The following is a 12,920-nucleotide window of genomic DNA, read 5'->3' as shown; positions in this document are numbered from 1 at the left end:
AGTTGAACTCAATCCTCAGGGGGGTCTTTGCCCTGGAGGAGATGGGAATGGGGGGTGGGCTGGGGGAAGGCGGGGGGGGGGGGGGAAGGGAATCCATGGCTGATATGAAAAATTAAATTAAATTATAAAATAAAATTAAAAAAAATAAAGAGGCAGGGAAAAAAAAGAAAACCATTCAGTCCACAATCAATCACTCATGATTTATACCTTTTGGGATCTAAATTTTTATAGATCTGTCTTTATCCTAAGTAATTAATAGAATCTCCTCTTTGTATTTTTCAGGAGCAATTTGATATCCCCAATGAGACAAAACTTTCTTTACTTCTTCAAATATGCTTTCTAAATTATCTAGCACAGCTTTCTTTGGGTTCCATTTTCATGAATTCAAGAATGTCTTTAATTTCTTTATTTATTTCTTCCTTGACCCAGCAGTCATTCAGTAAAGAGCTGTTCGGTTTCCATGAGTTTGTAGTATATCTGTTGTTGCTGAAACTCAGCTTTAATTTGTTGTGGTCTTATAGGATGACAGGTGGTTATTTCAATTTTCTTGTATCTGTTGAGATTTGCTTTGTAACTTAGTATGTGGTCAATTTTGGAGAAGGTTCCATGAAGTGCTAAGAAGAAGGTATAGTGAATTTCATTTTCAAATCGTGTATCAACACCGTATTTCATTATATTATCTGTGTTGTCTTAGAAAATAGTTGTATCTGCTTTGAGTCATTTGATCACACTTATAAACCTTCTTTTGACTTCTGCACCAGATATTTCATTAAAGTTATTCCCATCAGAGGCCTTGCTATGGTGCTGGTAATTTTGGGAGGAAAAACCCATTTTGTTTTTCCATGTTACTTGTGTTATTTCATTGAGATCTCCCCAATCTCAATTTCTATTGTAATTCTTGTTAGGTTACCTTTTTTTTCAACATTTGTGTTTGTAGTGTTCAGGAGGCAGACCAGGTTGTATACATTTGCGGTCATGCTTTCATGTATTAAACTGGTGCTCAAGGCACCAGAGCCTAAATCTAGTTTGTTCTTGTTGCTGAGTATGGTTTGCAGCAACAGTTCCTATCCAGCAGTTAACCCATTCTAATAACTGACTAGCACACGACTATAAACCAGACACTAGTTCAGTACTGATTAGCTTAGGGAGCAAGGCAAGAGGATGCTGATGGTGCTGTGTGCAATGATATACTGGTTATTTTGTCATGAGTGGACAGGAAAATAAAAGAAAAAGAAGCATTCTCAGTGAGACTGCTAAGTACTATTATTTGTTGGATTGGAGGTAGAGGAAAAGTGAGAATTACTGAGGCAAAGTAAAAAAAAAATGGGGAGAGGTGAAATTTGTGGGAGTTTGGTTAGTGATACACTAAAAACAGGGTATGGATATGTACTCAAATATCAGAAACCAGGCCAACCTCTGGTCTTTTGGAGGTGTAACAGTAAAAGGAGTGGGTATAGGGCCGGGCGGTGGTGGCGCACGCCTTTAATCCCAGCACTCGGGAGGCAGAGCCAGGCGGATCTCTGTGAGTTCAAGGCCAGCCTGGACTACCAAGTGAGTCCCAGGAAAGGCGCAAAGCTACACAGAGAAACCCTGTCTCGAAAAACAAAAAAAAAAACAAAACAAACAAAAAAAAAAGGAGTGGGTATAGAAAAAAAAGTCAGGAAGGAAAACAATGAAAAATAAGGAGAGCAAAATTTTAAAAGATGTTAACAGTAGTGGGCAGTATTGGTCTTCTACATTGACTTTCTGCAATATATCGATAATACATATTTGTTTTGGTGAACAGAGAGTAGGGAGAAGGTGTAACATAATGAAATCACTGGCAGATAAATAATAGCTATAGTGGGGAAAGAGAAGTGCGGATATGAGGAAATATGATCATTTGAATCTCATTTTGTCTCTTTGGTCTGTTCCTTCATCTCTCTGGTCCTGGTTTGAGCTATCTTCTGTACTGACTTTCACTAGTCTAGCTTCCCCTGCATGTAATCTTTGCTTAACAGCTCTGCTCTGTCAGCTGTAGATAGCCAGTACAAACTCTGTCCTAATGCAGTCTCTGCATTCCCACGGGGTTAGAGGGGTAGGAGTTTGTGTGGGGCCCAAACCACAGTTTAGAGCTCCTGCTTAGCTTATGCAGTGATGCCTTTCTCCACTGGGGTGCTGAAGGTGGCCCTGGCTGCAGGCTCTGGGAAGCCTTTTTATCAAATTCCTTCTGGAAGAGCTGTTACAGATATTTCTGGTAGGATTGTGCCAGAAACTGAAGCTATGGTAGGTGTTGCTTTGGTAGCACTTGGAGCAGGAAGTCTTGTCTCATGATAGAGGAAGCTCATGGGTCTGATGCCAGAAGAGGTTTGTTGGGTCCATGATCAAGTCAATTTGAAGACTGCAGAAGTAGCTGTGGGAGTGATGAGATACTCTTTATATAAAGTTAAATGTCTTTAATTCTTTGAAATTTTCATGCAATGTATTTTGAACATATTAATCCCCCAACTCCTCCCATATCATCCTAACTCTTTACCTACCCACCTTCATGTTTTCCTCCCTCCCTCCTTCCCACCATTTCTTCTTTCTTCCTTCCCTCTCTCCCTCCTCCCCCTCCCTGCTTCCCTTCCTACCTTCCATCCTCCTTACCTCATCAATTTTGCAAGTCTGGTTTGTGATGGAAAAGTCTCTCAGGTGTGGTCCTCCCCTGGAATGTGGTCAGTACAACAGAAGTCAAATTATTCCTATTTGCAGATAATATGATATTATGCACAAGATGTTCCAAAACTGCCACCAGAAAATTTCTAGAAACAACCATTTTAGCAAAGTGTCAGGATACAAAATCAACTTATAAACATCAGTAGGTGTTCTGTACAGCACCAACCAACATGCAGAGAAAGAGATCATGGAGACATGCCCATCTTCTATAATTTAAATAATTCTTCCTTTGAACATCATTTTTTTCTCATATGCTTGTCAAGGCTTTGTTTATTTTTTAACCTTACATGTCCTTTTTGTATATATTATAGCTTTTGGTTTTGTGTTTTTTGGGATTTCTGTGTGTGAGAATGTGTGTGTGTGTGTGTGTGTGTGTGTGTGTGTGTGTGTGTGTGTGTGTGTGTGGTGTCCCTAGATGTTTCTTGAGCTGTTTCTTTGTCTCTTTTTGTCTGTTTCTTCATTTGTTTTTGTTATAATCTGCAGGAAAATGTAATGGAATTCAGCTGCTATCACAAAAGCTACTACTTGGAAAGGTTAAGGACTTTTCCAAAGGTCAAGCCAAGGCTTAAGAAGTCTTGTTGATATTTTAGCTTTTGTATATATATTAGCCAATTCCTGAAATGATTTTCTTGTATGCTGTGTGTGCTTCTAAGAACTCCTAACAGTGTATTTATCTAAAACACCTATCAAGCATCCAAGGCCAAACAGTCTCCTGAACCAAGGTAACACCCTTACAGAAACAACACCTGTCTCACCTGTCTCCTAGGTCAGGCTAATGGCTTTATTTCTTGTGCTATTTAAGCTGAGACCCTCCTTTCTTATACAGCCTTACTAACATTATAGGCTCCTAACATTTTTACCTAACCACTTCTAGGAATGTAGTTTGAGCACATAAATTCTGTTTTTCTGATGTATTAACTGCTTTCAGCTCTCAGTTGACCTCCTCCTTTACAACTCCCTTTTTTGGTTGTAGAAGAAAGCCTGAGGGTGACTACCTGAGGAAAACTCTTGTCTGCCTTTATGACCCTGTAGTACATCAAGCCTGGTGACCTTGCTCTGCCAGAGGATTGCTATTGCTTAGGTTTATAACTGAATACCTGAGAGACTTGGAGAGAACTAAGAGGTATAAGGAGACTTAGAGGAGGATTTTGACTAGAGAACCTGAGGATGAGATGAACAATGAGGAAGAGCCAGATGGGGAAGTACTAGATAGGTAAGAATGAGATGAGAAGGACATAGATGAGGCAGAATTAAGACGAGAGAATTAAGATAGAACTTAGAGGGGACAGCAGATAAATATAGAGAGAAATCAGGCAAGAAAGGAGCTAGGCATGAGAACAGAACTGAAGCTGTGTAGATGGGATTTTATCCCAGAGGAAGAAAGTAGATGTACAAAGAGCTTGGTGTATTTAGATTCATTTCCTAAAAATAATTCTTGCCATTTGTAGCTTTTTTTCTGGGATGGTGGGAAGAATATTATAAGGCAGGTCCTTAATAATGCTTGAGATGTTTTGTCCTATTCTGTTATTCGGTTGTATTTTATCTAATTTTATTTTATTAACATTATTTTTTAGTTGCCTGTTTGTATCCTAATGAGAGAGAGAAAGAAAGGATGTGGATTCAATTGGGTGGGGAAGTTGGGGAGGATCTATGATGAGGGGAAATTATAATCAGAAAATATTGTATTAAAATTTTATTTTTAGTTTAAAATAATCAAGATTACCCCCAAACTAAGAGATAGAAATGCATTTCTCAGTCTTATATCTTTATATTCATTTAAAACAATGGTCTATTTTTAATGTTCTAGATTTAATGAAGAATAGACTCTTAGAGTTTATTTCCCCAAGTACTCAGGAAAAAGAAAGAACTTGAAAAGCACAGCAGCAGGAAAGTGTGTGTCAGGACAGGCACAGTGAAAATCTGATGGGAGCCATAAGCCTAAGTGACCCTTGACACACATGCCGCCATATTTGGGCTTCTCTCCTCTTTTCCTAGATCTAGGCCTTGCTTAAGTCTCCATAGCACCAGAACCTCTTCTCACAAATACCAGAACCTCTTCTCAGAAATCAGGTGAGCAAGCTGCAGTTAGGCAGTTAGGCAAGAATAGATAGATAATCCCCGTAGCAACATTCCCTGCTGGCTGAACAAGCTATGATTAAAGTCCCCTCCTTGACTGCAACCCCCTTTGCCCCCGCCTATATATGCCTTAAGAGGAAAATAAACTTTTGGAGCTTGATCAGAGACATCCTGTCTTGCTCTCATTCTTTGTTTCTCCTGTCCCTCTCATTCGCCGGCCCTCCCTTTAGGTCCCTGTTGAAGACCATGCTGGCCAGGGCAAGAATCCATTCCCAGTATTTATAGTTGCAGAAAAGTTGGAAAGAAGTAATTAATAAACCTTAACAAGGCAACTTTCCCCTCAGCTTGTGCTCTCTTTTGCTCTGTACTTTTGAATTCTGTTTGGGGGAAGCTCCCTTAAACCAGGCTGTTGACGAGACTCACCTGGGAGCATTTGCCCATGCAATGTTCAGGTTTTCTCTTAACTATGAATTCACTACTTTGACAGCGCGACAATGTCTTCACTGTTGTTAGAACATTTGCATTATTCTACCATATATTTATTTTTAAAAAATTAATAACTGATGCCCATGTCTAAATGTCATTGTCAACTCATTTTCTTCATTTATTTTCTCTTTTCTTCTTACAATTAGTTCCTTTCGAAGATTTATGTATCTTCCCTTTTCTAAAATAAATGAGCACTTTCATTCTTTTAGTACTTATAAATTCATGAGGACAACTTGTTCCTCTGTTCTCCTGCCAAGAAAAGATCTACTGAGAATGATTTGATAGGCTTCACTCATGACCTGCTTTACAGCTTCCAGGAAGAATGCAGGATGCCTCCTTGTCTTATCTGCCCTGAGCAATCCTCTTAGTCCATAGAACTCATCCATCATAGATAAACTGAAGAAGGCTTTGACTGAGGAAATCGAAGTGAACATTGGAATTAACAAAACAGCCACAGTCTCTGAACTGTTGTCCTTAACCCAAATATCTCTCTGTGTGAGGTAGGTCAAGTGGGGCTCCCAGTGAGACAGCCTTGTGTGAGGTCTTCTCCAGGTTAGTGTTCTTCCTAAAATAATGACACTGGAGGTTTTTTTAAAATACAGATTTAAATGTCTCCTTTGTCTCCCCTACCCTCTCTTTCTCAGACACACACACACACACACACACACACACACACACACACACACACACGCACACACACACTTGTAGATTTCCTCCGTTAGTATTTTTCCACTTCTTTGTTACCTCCCTCCCTCCCTCTCTCTCTCTCTCCTCTCCTCTCCTCTCCTCTCTCTCTCTCTCTCTCTCTCTCTCTCTCTCTCTCTCTCTCTCTCTCTCTCTCTCTCTCTCTCATCTCTGGGTGGTCTACTGTGATTATATTTTATGACCTTGTTAAATCATATTTTAGAAACAGATCAAAGAGAATATTCTCTTAATTAGGAATCTGGGTGGATGGAACTGTTTCCTCAAAATCAAGATGCTTTGTCAGACTGATCCCTGGTTGTTTTTATTTACTGTCCAAGGTACCGTGTTTACCCACATTCCAAAGATTTCTTGTGTATCTTTCATAAAATGTTGGTCTTCTCAAGAGTTATGTATCTTCTTCTTTTTTCTGGTGAGTACATTTTCCTGTCCTGGATCAGAACCTTAAGCATATTCTAAAAATTTCAGGGAGGTAAATATCTGAAAAACCACAAAGAATGAACGAGCTTGTCTTGATTGTGTTGCAGTCCTTAAATGGCCTTGTTATAAATATCTCTAAAATTACAGTGGTGGATTGCTTTTTCTAACTAGTCCACACTGGAGAACAGAGAGCAGAGAGTACAGAGAACAGAGGATTAGAACAGGCTGTGTAGACATTCAGTCTCTGCTAATTTGTACTCCAGATTGCTAACTAAATTCTATTGGTAAATGCAAAGTCAAGGAAAGGATAATGTCTTTAAATATACTATTCTTTGGAAATCCAATTTGTTTGACAGCCTTAGACCCTCTAAGTCAAGGCCTCCATTAGGGGGTCTTTTATCCTCAATCTAGATCAAGACTGGCTATGAACTTCAAAGTGAGGATTTGTGAAATGTTACATAGAACCTTGAAATTACAGCTGATTAATTGTTTTCCAACTTATGTGAATACATGGAAGACATTGTGAACTCTGAGGTGAGGGTATTTCACTTATAAAATTATGTAATGTTAATAAACCCAGATCTATTAACAAATGGAACATAATACTTTTGTATAGTAGCATAGTATATAGTACTACTTTTCACAGAGCTATATATATTTGGAAATTACAATTATTTAGATTTGCATGTATTTTTAGTTAATGTTTTACCACTGCCACAAAATTCTGGTTTATTACTTACAGGTATATGCAATTTACATCAATGTCTGCTTCATTTAGATGTAGGTACTTCTCACCATGAACAAGGTGGACAATGTTGTTTTATACATTTTTTATCTGTCTTCTCTGTTCTCTTTTCAGAATGTTTATTTATAATATCAGCATTTACCAGGAGATATGTAAGTTACTTTTATTTTCTATGGAAATTTAAAATGTAAAGCTTTCTTTTTCATAAATGAAGCAATATAGGGTAAAATTTACTAAAGAAAATAAACTCTTTAAACATTAAAAAATGGTATACATCATTGCAAGAAGTCCAAAACATCAATCCAGAAATGCAAGACAACTTCTTATTGATACAAGATATAACAATGAGTGACTTAATCCCAAATTCCAGCCACTGACAATTTGATGTATAATTCAGTATCTATACAAGCAGTGGGGACAGCTCAATGGTTAACTTACCATTAAAAATGATGACTTCCATATACTCCCATGGTAAAATGTTACATTTGAAAATAAATGTTAAATTTGAAAATAAAAGAATTGTAACTAAATATCAATATATCTGTATGCCTGTGACATTTATGTGTCACTAGAATATGTAAGAAGTAAGTCACATGCATATAATATATATATATAGTGTTGCTGTCTTTCTATAAATTACCAAAGTATCTAAAATTGCAAAGGTGTGTTTATAAACATGCACATAAATGAGATGTATTGATATGTAAATATACAGTAAATACATTCATTGAATTGCAGAGAATTTACAGAGGAATAACAGAATGATCAATAAAAAATTCAGGCTAGAGGTGGGGTTGATGAATGGAAAGTTGTCTGGTGAAGAATCACATAGTTATACTGTGAGTTGGCTGCTTTACAAGATCATGTCACACTAGCTGTGTGGTGTTCTTATTAGTAGAGGCTTACAAACTAAAAATACGATAATTATTTTCACGTTTTATGTGTGTCGTATGTCCTTTACATCTATGTGTAGATCATACTTAAACTCTTTTGTATGACATTAAATACTAAGAATGAAGAACATTTTATTCAATACCCCATCATCTAATACATTTCTGTTATCTTTGTGTGTTTTTCAGTCATTATGTGGAACGTATAGTCCTCATGGATTTTGTACCAAAGAGTATTTACCAGTCTGTGGGACTGATGGCTATACTTATGGCAACAGATGCATGTTCTGTATTGCAAACAGGTAAGATTACAATAATAAATACAAGTTCTTTCTAAATAATCAACACTTAGTAGTGAAATCTTAGGTTTGTGTTATTGGTGTTCCATGCTCATAATACAAAGAAAAACATGAACTTACCAAACCAATGTGCTATGAAAGACAAAGAAACATACGTACCTCCCTTTAATATTTGAGTTCTTAAAGTGGCTTTTGCATTTGGGACTTAAGAATATAGTTGTGTTGAACATGGTGCAAACAAATAAATCAGTTCACTTAATTATTGGGAAATACTAATTTCAGATGTGTAAACATTATGAGATAATACCAAAGCCCTGATGCTAAATGTGTCTCTGCTATAGTCTGCAATCTATCATGCTAGAAAGTGACTCCCTGAGAGAATCCTCTTATCCCTTGAGCTCCATGAAAGATTTTACATCACAAGACATTCTTGGATTCCTCCTTCTGTCCTTTCTGCTCTGTGATCAGATAGCTGTGTCTCATGTAGAATTATTTCTTCTTCTATTTTATATGACATGGTCGCAATGGCTTTTCCACTTAACAATCCTCTAATTGCCATGTCTTTCTCAACGCCTACTAACAATCCCTACTTCTTTTCTTTTATGAATCTGGCCAAGCTCCAAGACTAAGGCAGAGCTGAGACAGTAGAAAGGGCCCAGTACACCCACAGCTGGATGTATGAAGATGCTGGGAGCAGTCAGGGTTTAGTTGTTCATAGAAGGAGAAACTAATGTCCACAATTCAATCTTTCCCTTTTGAAAATTACATAATACACTGCTCAAAGAGTTTGATGTCTTCTTTAATGATTTGTTTAAACTTTTTGACCTCTTTTATTTTTTTCTTTATAGACGAAGCCATGGTTCCATTAAATTTAAACATGATGGTGAATGTTGAGTTTTTGATGGAGCTACATCTTCCTATGAATCTTATTATGATCACAGTTTTGCACTGAAGTCTACAGTGGGCTGGAGGTTTTGTCATCAGGTTCTCACAGTCCTAGAAGATTGGGTGAATCTGTGTGTGGGATACAAGATGGAAGGCTGGGCTGTCACTGCTCTTTTCACCTCTGGGATCCTGGGATTTCAGTGTTTTACCCTCTATGGTCAAGTACTTAATTGACACCTAAGAATCCAAAATGTTAGTATCTACATTCTGTAAACTGACCATTTAAAACAATCAATACCTCTGTTGTATTTCTTAATAAAATCTTAAAGTACACTCTTTATCAAGTAAATCTTTTGTGGGATGGAAAGACAGCCCACTGGTTAGCAATGCTTGGCGATCTTGGAGAGAACCCATGTTTGGTTTCCTGAACCCATGTTGTGTAACTTATAACTTCCATCTCTAGGGGGATCTCATACCATCTTCTGTTCACTCTAGAACCTTCACAGACATGTTATACATGCACACACACAAAAAAAAAATGTAAAAGAAAACGTATCTTTTAAAAACAATGCTCTTTGCTTGTTTGGATAATGATGTAACTCAAACACATGCTCTTGGAAGTAAAGTGCTAATTTTCATTTTTTTCTCCTTTTTTTTAAATTAAGAGATTTTTCTATTATATATCTATATATCTATATCTATATCTATCTATCTATCTATCTATCTATCTATCTATCTATCTATCTATCTATATATATATATATATATATATACACCACAGATTACCCTGTCCTCCCCATCCCACTCCCCAGCCCTCCCCCACAACCCAAACCCCTCACTCCCACCTCCTCCAAGAGAAGGTCTTCTATTGGGAGTCAGCAGAGCCTGACACACTCAGTCAAGGCAGGTCAAAGCCCCTCCTCCCTACACCAAGGCTGTGCAAATTGTCTCACCATAGGCACCAGGTTCCAAAAAGCTGGCTCATACACTAGGGACAGGTCCCGCTCCCACTGCCTGGGGGCCCCCCAAACACTTCAGGCTAAACAGCTATCTTATTTATCCAGAGGGCCTTGTCCAGTACCATGGAGCCTCCTTAGCTATTGGTCTGCAGTTCCTGTGTTTCCACTAGTTTGGCTAGTTGTCTCTGCACTTTTTCCAATCATGGTCTCGATACCTCTCACTCATAGAATCTCCTCTTTTCCATCTATTGGACTCCTGGAGCTCTGCCTGGGATCCAGCCATGGATCTCTGCATCTGCTTCCATCAGTCACTGGATGAGGGTTCTATCATGTCATACAGTCAGGGTATTCAGCCATCTGATCACCAGAGCAGGTCAGCTCAGACACCCTCTCGACCATTGCCACTAGTCAATGGTGGAGTCATCTTTATGGATTCCTGGGGTCCTCCCTAGCACTCTGTCTCTCCCAGTTCCCATGGTGTCTTCACTCATCATGGAATCTCTTTCCTTGTTCTCTCATTCCACTCCTGATCCAGCTTGAACCTCCCGCTCCCCTAAGCTTTCTTTCCCCGGACCCTTGCCCTCCATTACCACCCTCACCCCGAGTCGGCTCCTGCAGCTCTCATTCATTTCTCCATCACTGGGTGATCCTTGCGTCCCTCCCAGGGTCCTCCTTACCAGCCAGGCTCTCTGGAGCTGTGGGTTGCAGACTAGTTATCCCTTGCTCCACATCTAGTATCCACTTATGAGTGAGTACATACCATGTTTGTCTTTCTGAGGGTGGGTTACCTCACTCAGGATGATATTATCTACTTCCATCCATTTGCCTGCAAATTTAATGATGTCATTGTTGTTGTTTTTGTTTTAACTGCTGAGTAGTACTCCATTGTGTATATGTACCATATTTTCTTAATCCATTCTTTGGTTGAGGGGCATCTAGGTTGTTTCCAGGTTCTGGATATTATGAATAATGCTGCTATGAACATAGTTGAGCATGTGTCCTTGTGGTATAGTTGAGAATTCCTTGTGTATATGCCCAAGAGTGATATAGCTGAGTCTTGAGGAAGATTGATTCCCAATTTTCTGAGAAGTCACCATACTGATTTCCAAAGTGGCTGTACAAGTTTGCACTCCCATCATCAGTGTTTACTTACTCCACCTCCTCTCCAACATAAGCTGTCATCAGTGTTTTTGATCAAAGCCATTCTGACAGGTGTAAGATGGTATCTCAGAGTCGTTTTGATTTGCATTTCCTTGCTGACTATGGATGTTCAGCAATTCCTTAAATGTCTTTCACCTATTTGAGATTCTTCTGTTGAGAATTCTCTGTTAAGATCTGTAGCCCATTTTTTAAATTGGATTGTTCGGTATTTTGATGTCTAGTTTCTTGAATTCTTTTTATATTTTGGAGATCAGCCATCTGTCAGATGTGGGGTTGGTGAAGATCTTTTCCCATTTTGTAGGCTGTCATTTTGTCTTATTTACCATGTCCTTTGCCTTACAAAAGCTTCTCAGTTTCAGAAGGTCCCATTTATTAATTGTCTCTCTCAATGTCTGTGCTACTGGTGTTATATTTAGGAAGTGGTCTCCTGTGCCAATGTGTTCAAGACTACTTCCTACTTTCTCTTCTATCAGGTTCAATGTAACTGGTTTTATATTGAGGTGTTTGATCCACTTGGAGTTCAGTTTTGTGCAAGATGAGAGATATGGATCTATTTGCAATCTTCTACATGTTGACATCCAGTTATACCAGAACCATTTGTTGAAGATGCTTTCTTTTTTTCCACTATACAGTTTTAGTTTCTTTGTCAAAAAATCAGGTGTTCATAGATGTGTGGGTTAATGTCAGGGTCTTCAATTCGATTCCATTGATCCACATATTGGTTTTTATGCCAATACCAAGCTGTGTTTTATTACTATATCTCCATCGTAGTGCTTGAGATCAGGGATGGTGATGCCTCCAGAGGTAGCTTTATTGTACAGGATTCTTTTAGCTATCCTGGGTTTTTTGTTTCTCCACATGAAGTTGAGTATTATTTTTCCAGGTCTGTGAAGAATTGTTTTGAGATTTTGATGGGGATTGCATTGAATCTGTAGATTGCTTTTGGTAAGATTTCCATTTTCACTATGTTAATCCCACCTATCCATGAGCATGGGAGGTTTTTCCATTTTCTGATATCTTCTTCAATTTCTTTCTTCAGAGACTTAAAGTTCTTATTATACAAGTCTTTCACTAGCTTAGTTAGAGTTACCCCAAGGTAATTTATATTTTTTGTGGCTAATGTAAAGGTAATGTTTCTCTGATTTCTTTCTCAGACCATTTATCATTTGTATATAGGAGAGCTACTGATCTTTTTGTGTGTGTGTGTGTTAATCTTGTATCCTGCCACATTATTGTTGGTTTTTATCAGCTGTAGTCCCTGGCAGAATTTTTTGGGTTACTTTTGTATACTGTCATATCATCTGCAAATAGTGAAAGTTTGACTTCTTCTTTTCTAATGTGTATCCCCTTGATTTCCTTTTGTTGTGTTATTGCTAAGCTAGGACATAGAGTACTATGTTGAGTAGATATGGGGAGAGTCGACAGCCTTGTCTTGTTCCTGATTTTAGTGGAATCACTTTGAGTGTCTCTCCATTTAATTTTTTTTTTTTTTTTTTTTTGGTTTTTCGAGACAGGGTTTCTCTGTGTAGCTTTGCGCCTTTCCTGGAACTCACTTGGTAGCCCAGGCTGGCCTCGAACTCACAGAGATCCGCCTGGCTCT

General features: G+C 38.3%; 1 protein-coding gene across 1 annotated transcript; it reads left to right on the top strand.

Annotated features, from left to right (window-relative positions):
- Window positions 1-5,411: 5,411 nt before the first annotated feature.
- LOC131895528 (ovomucoid-like) lies at window positions 5,412-9,533 on the top strand. The gene is made up of 5 exons (XM_059245998.1): window positions 5,412-5,759; window positions 6,282-6,373; window positions 7,241-7,278; window positions 8,206-8,318; window positions 9,164-9,533. The coding sequence occupies exons 2-5, from the start codon at window positions 6,331-6,333 to the stop codon at window positions 9,207-9,209; spliced, it is 240 nt and encodes a 79-aa protein (XP_059101981.1). The 5' UTR covers window positions 5,412-5,759; window positions 6,282-6,330; the 3' UTR covers window positions 9,210-9,533.
- The last annotated feature ends 3,387 nt before the right edge of the window (window positions 9,534-12,920 follow it).

Source organism: Peromyscus eremicus, chromosome 19, assembly GCF_949786415.1.
Source record: "Peromyscus eremicus chromosome 19, PerEre_H2_v1, whole genome shotgun sequence".
Taxonomy (NCBI): Eukaryota; Metazoa; Chordata; class Mammalia; order Rodentia; family Cricetidae; genus Peromyscus; species Peromyscus eremicus.
The sequence above is the reverse complement of the archived record's forward strand: the minus strand, read 5'-3'. Positions and strand labels throughout refer to the sequence as shown.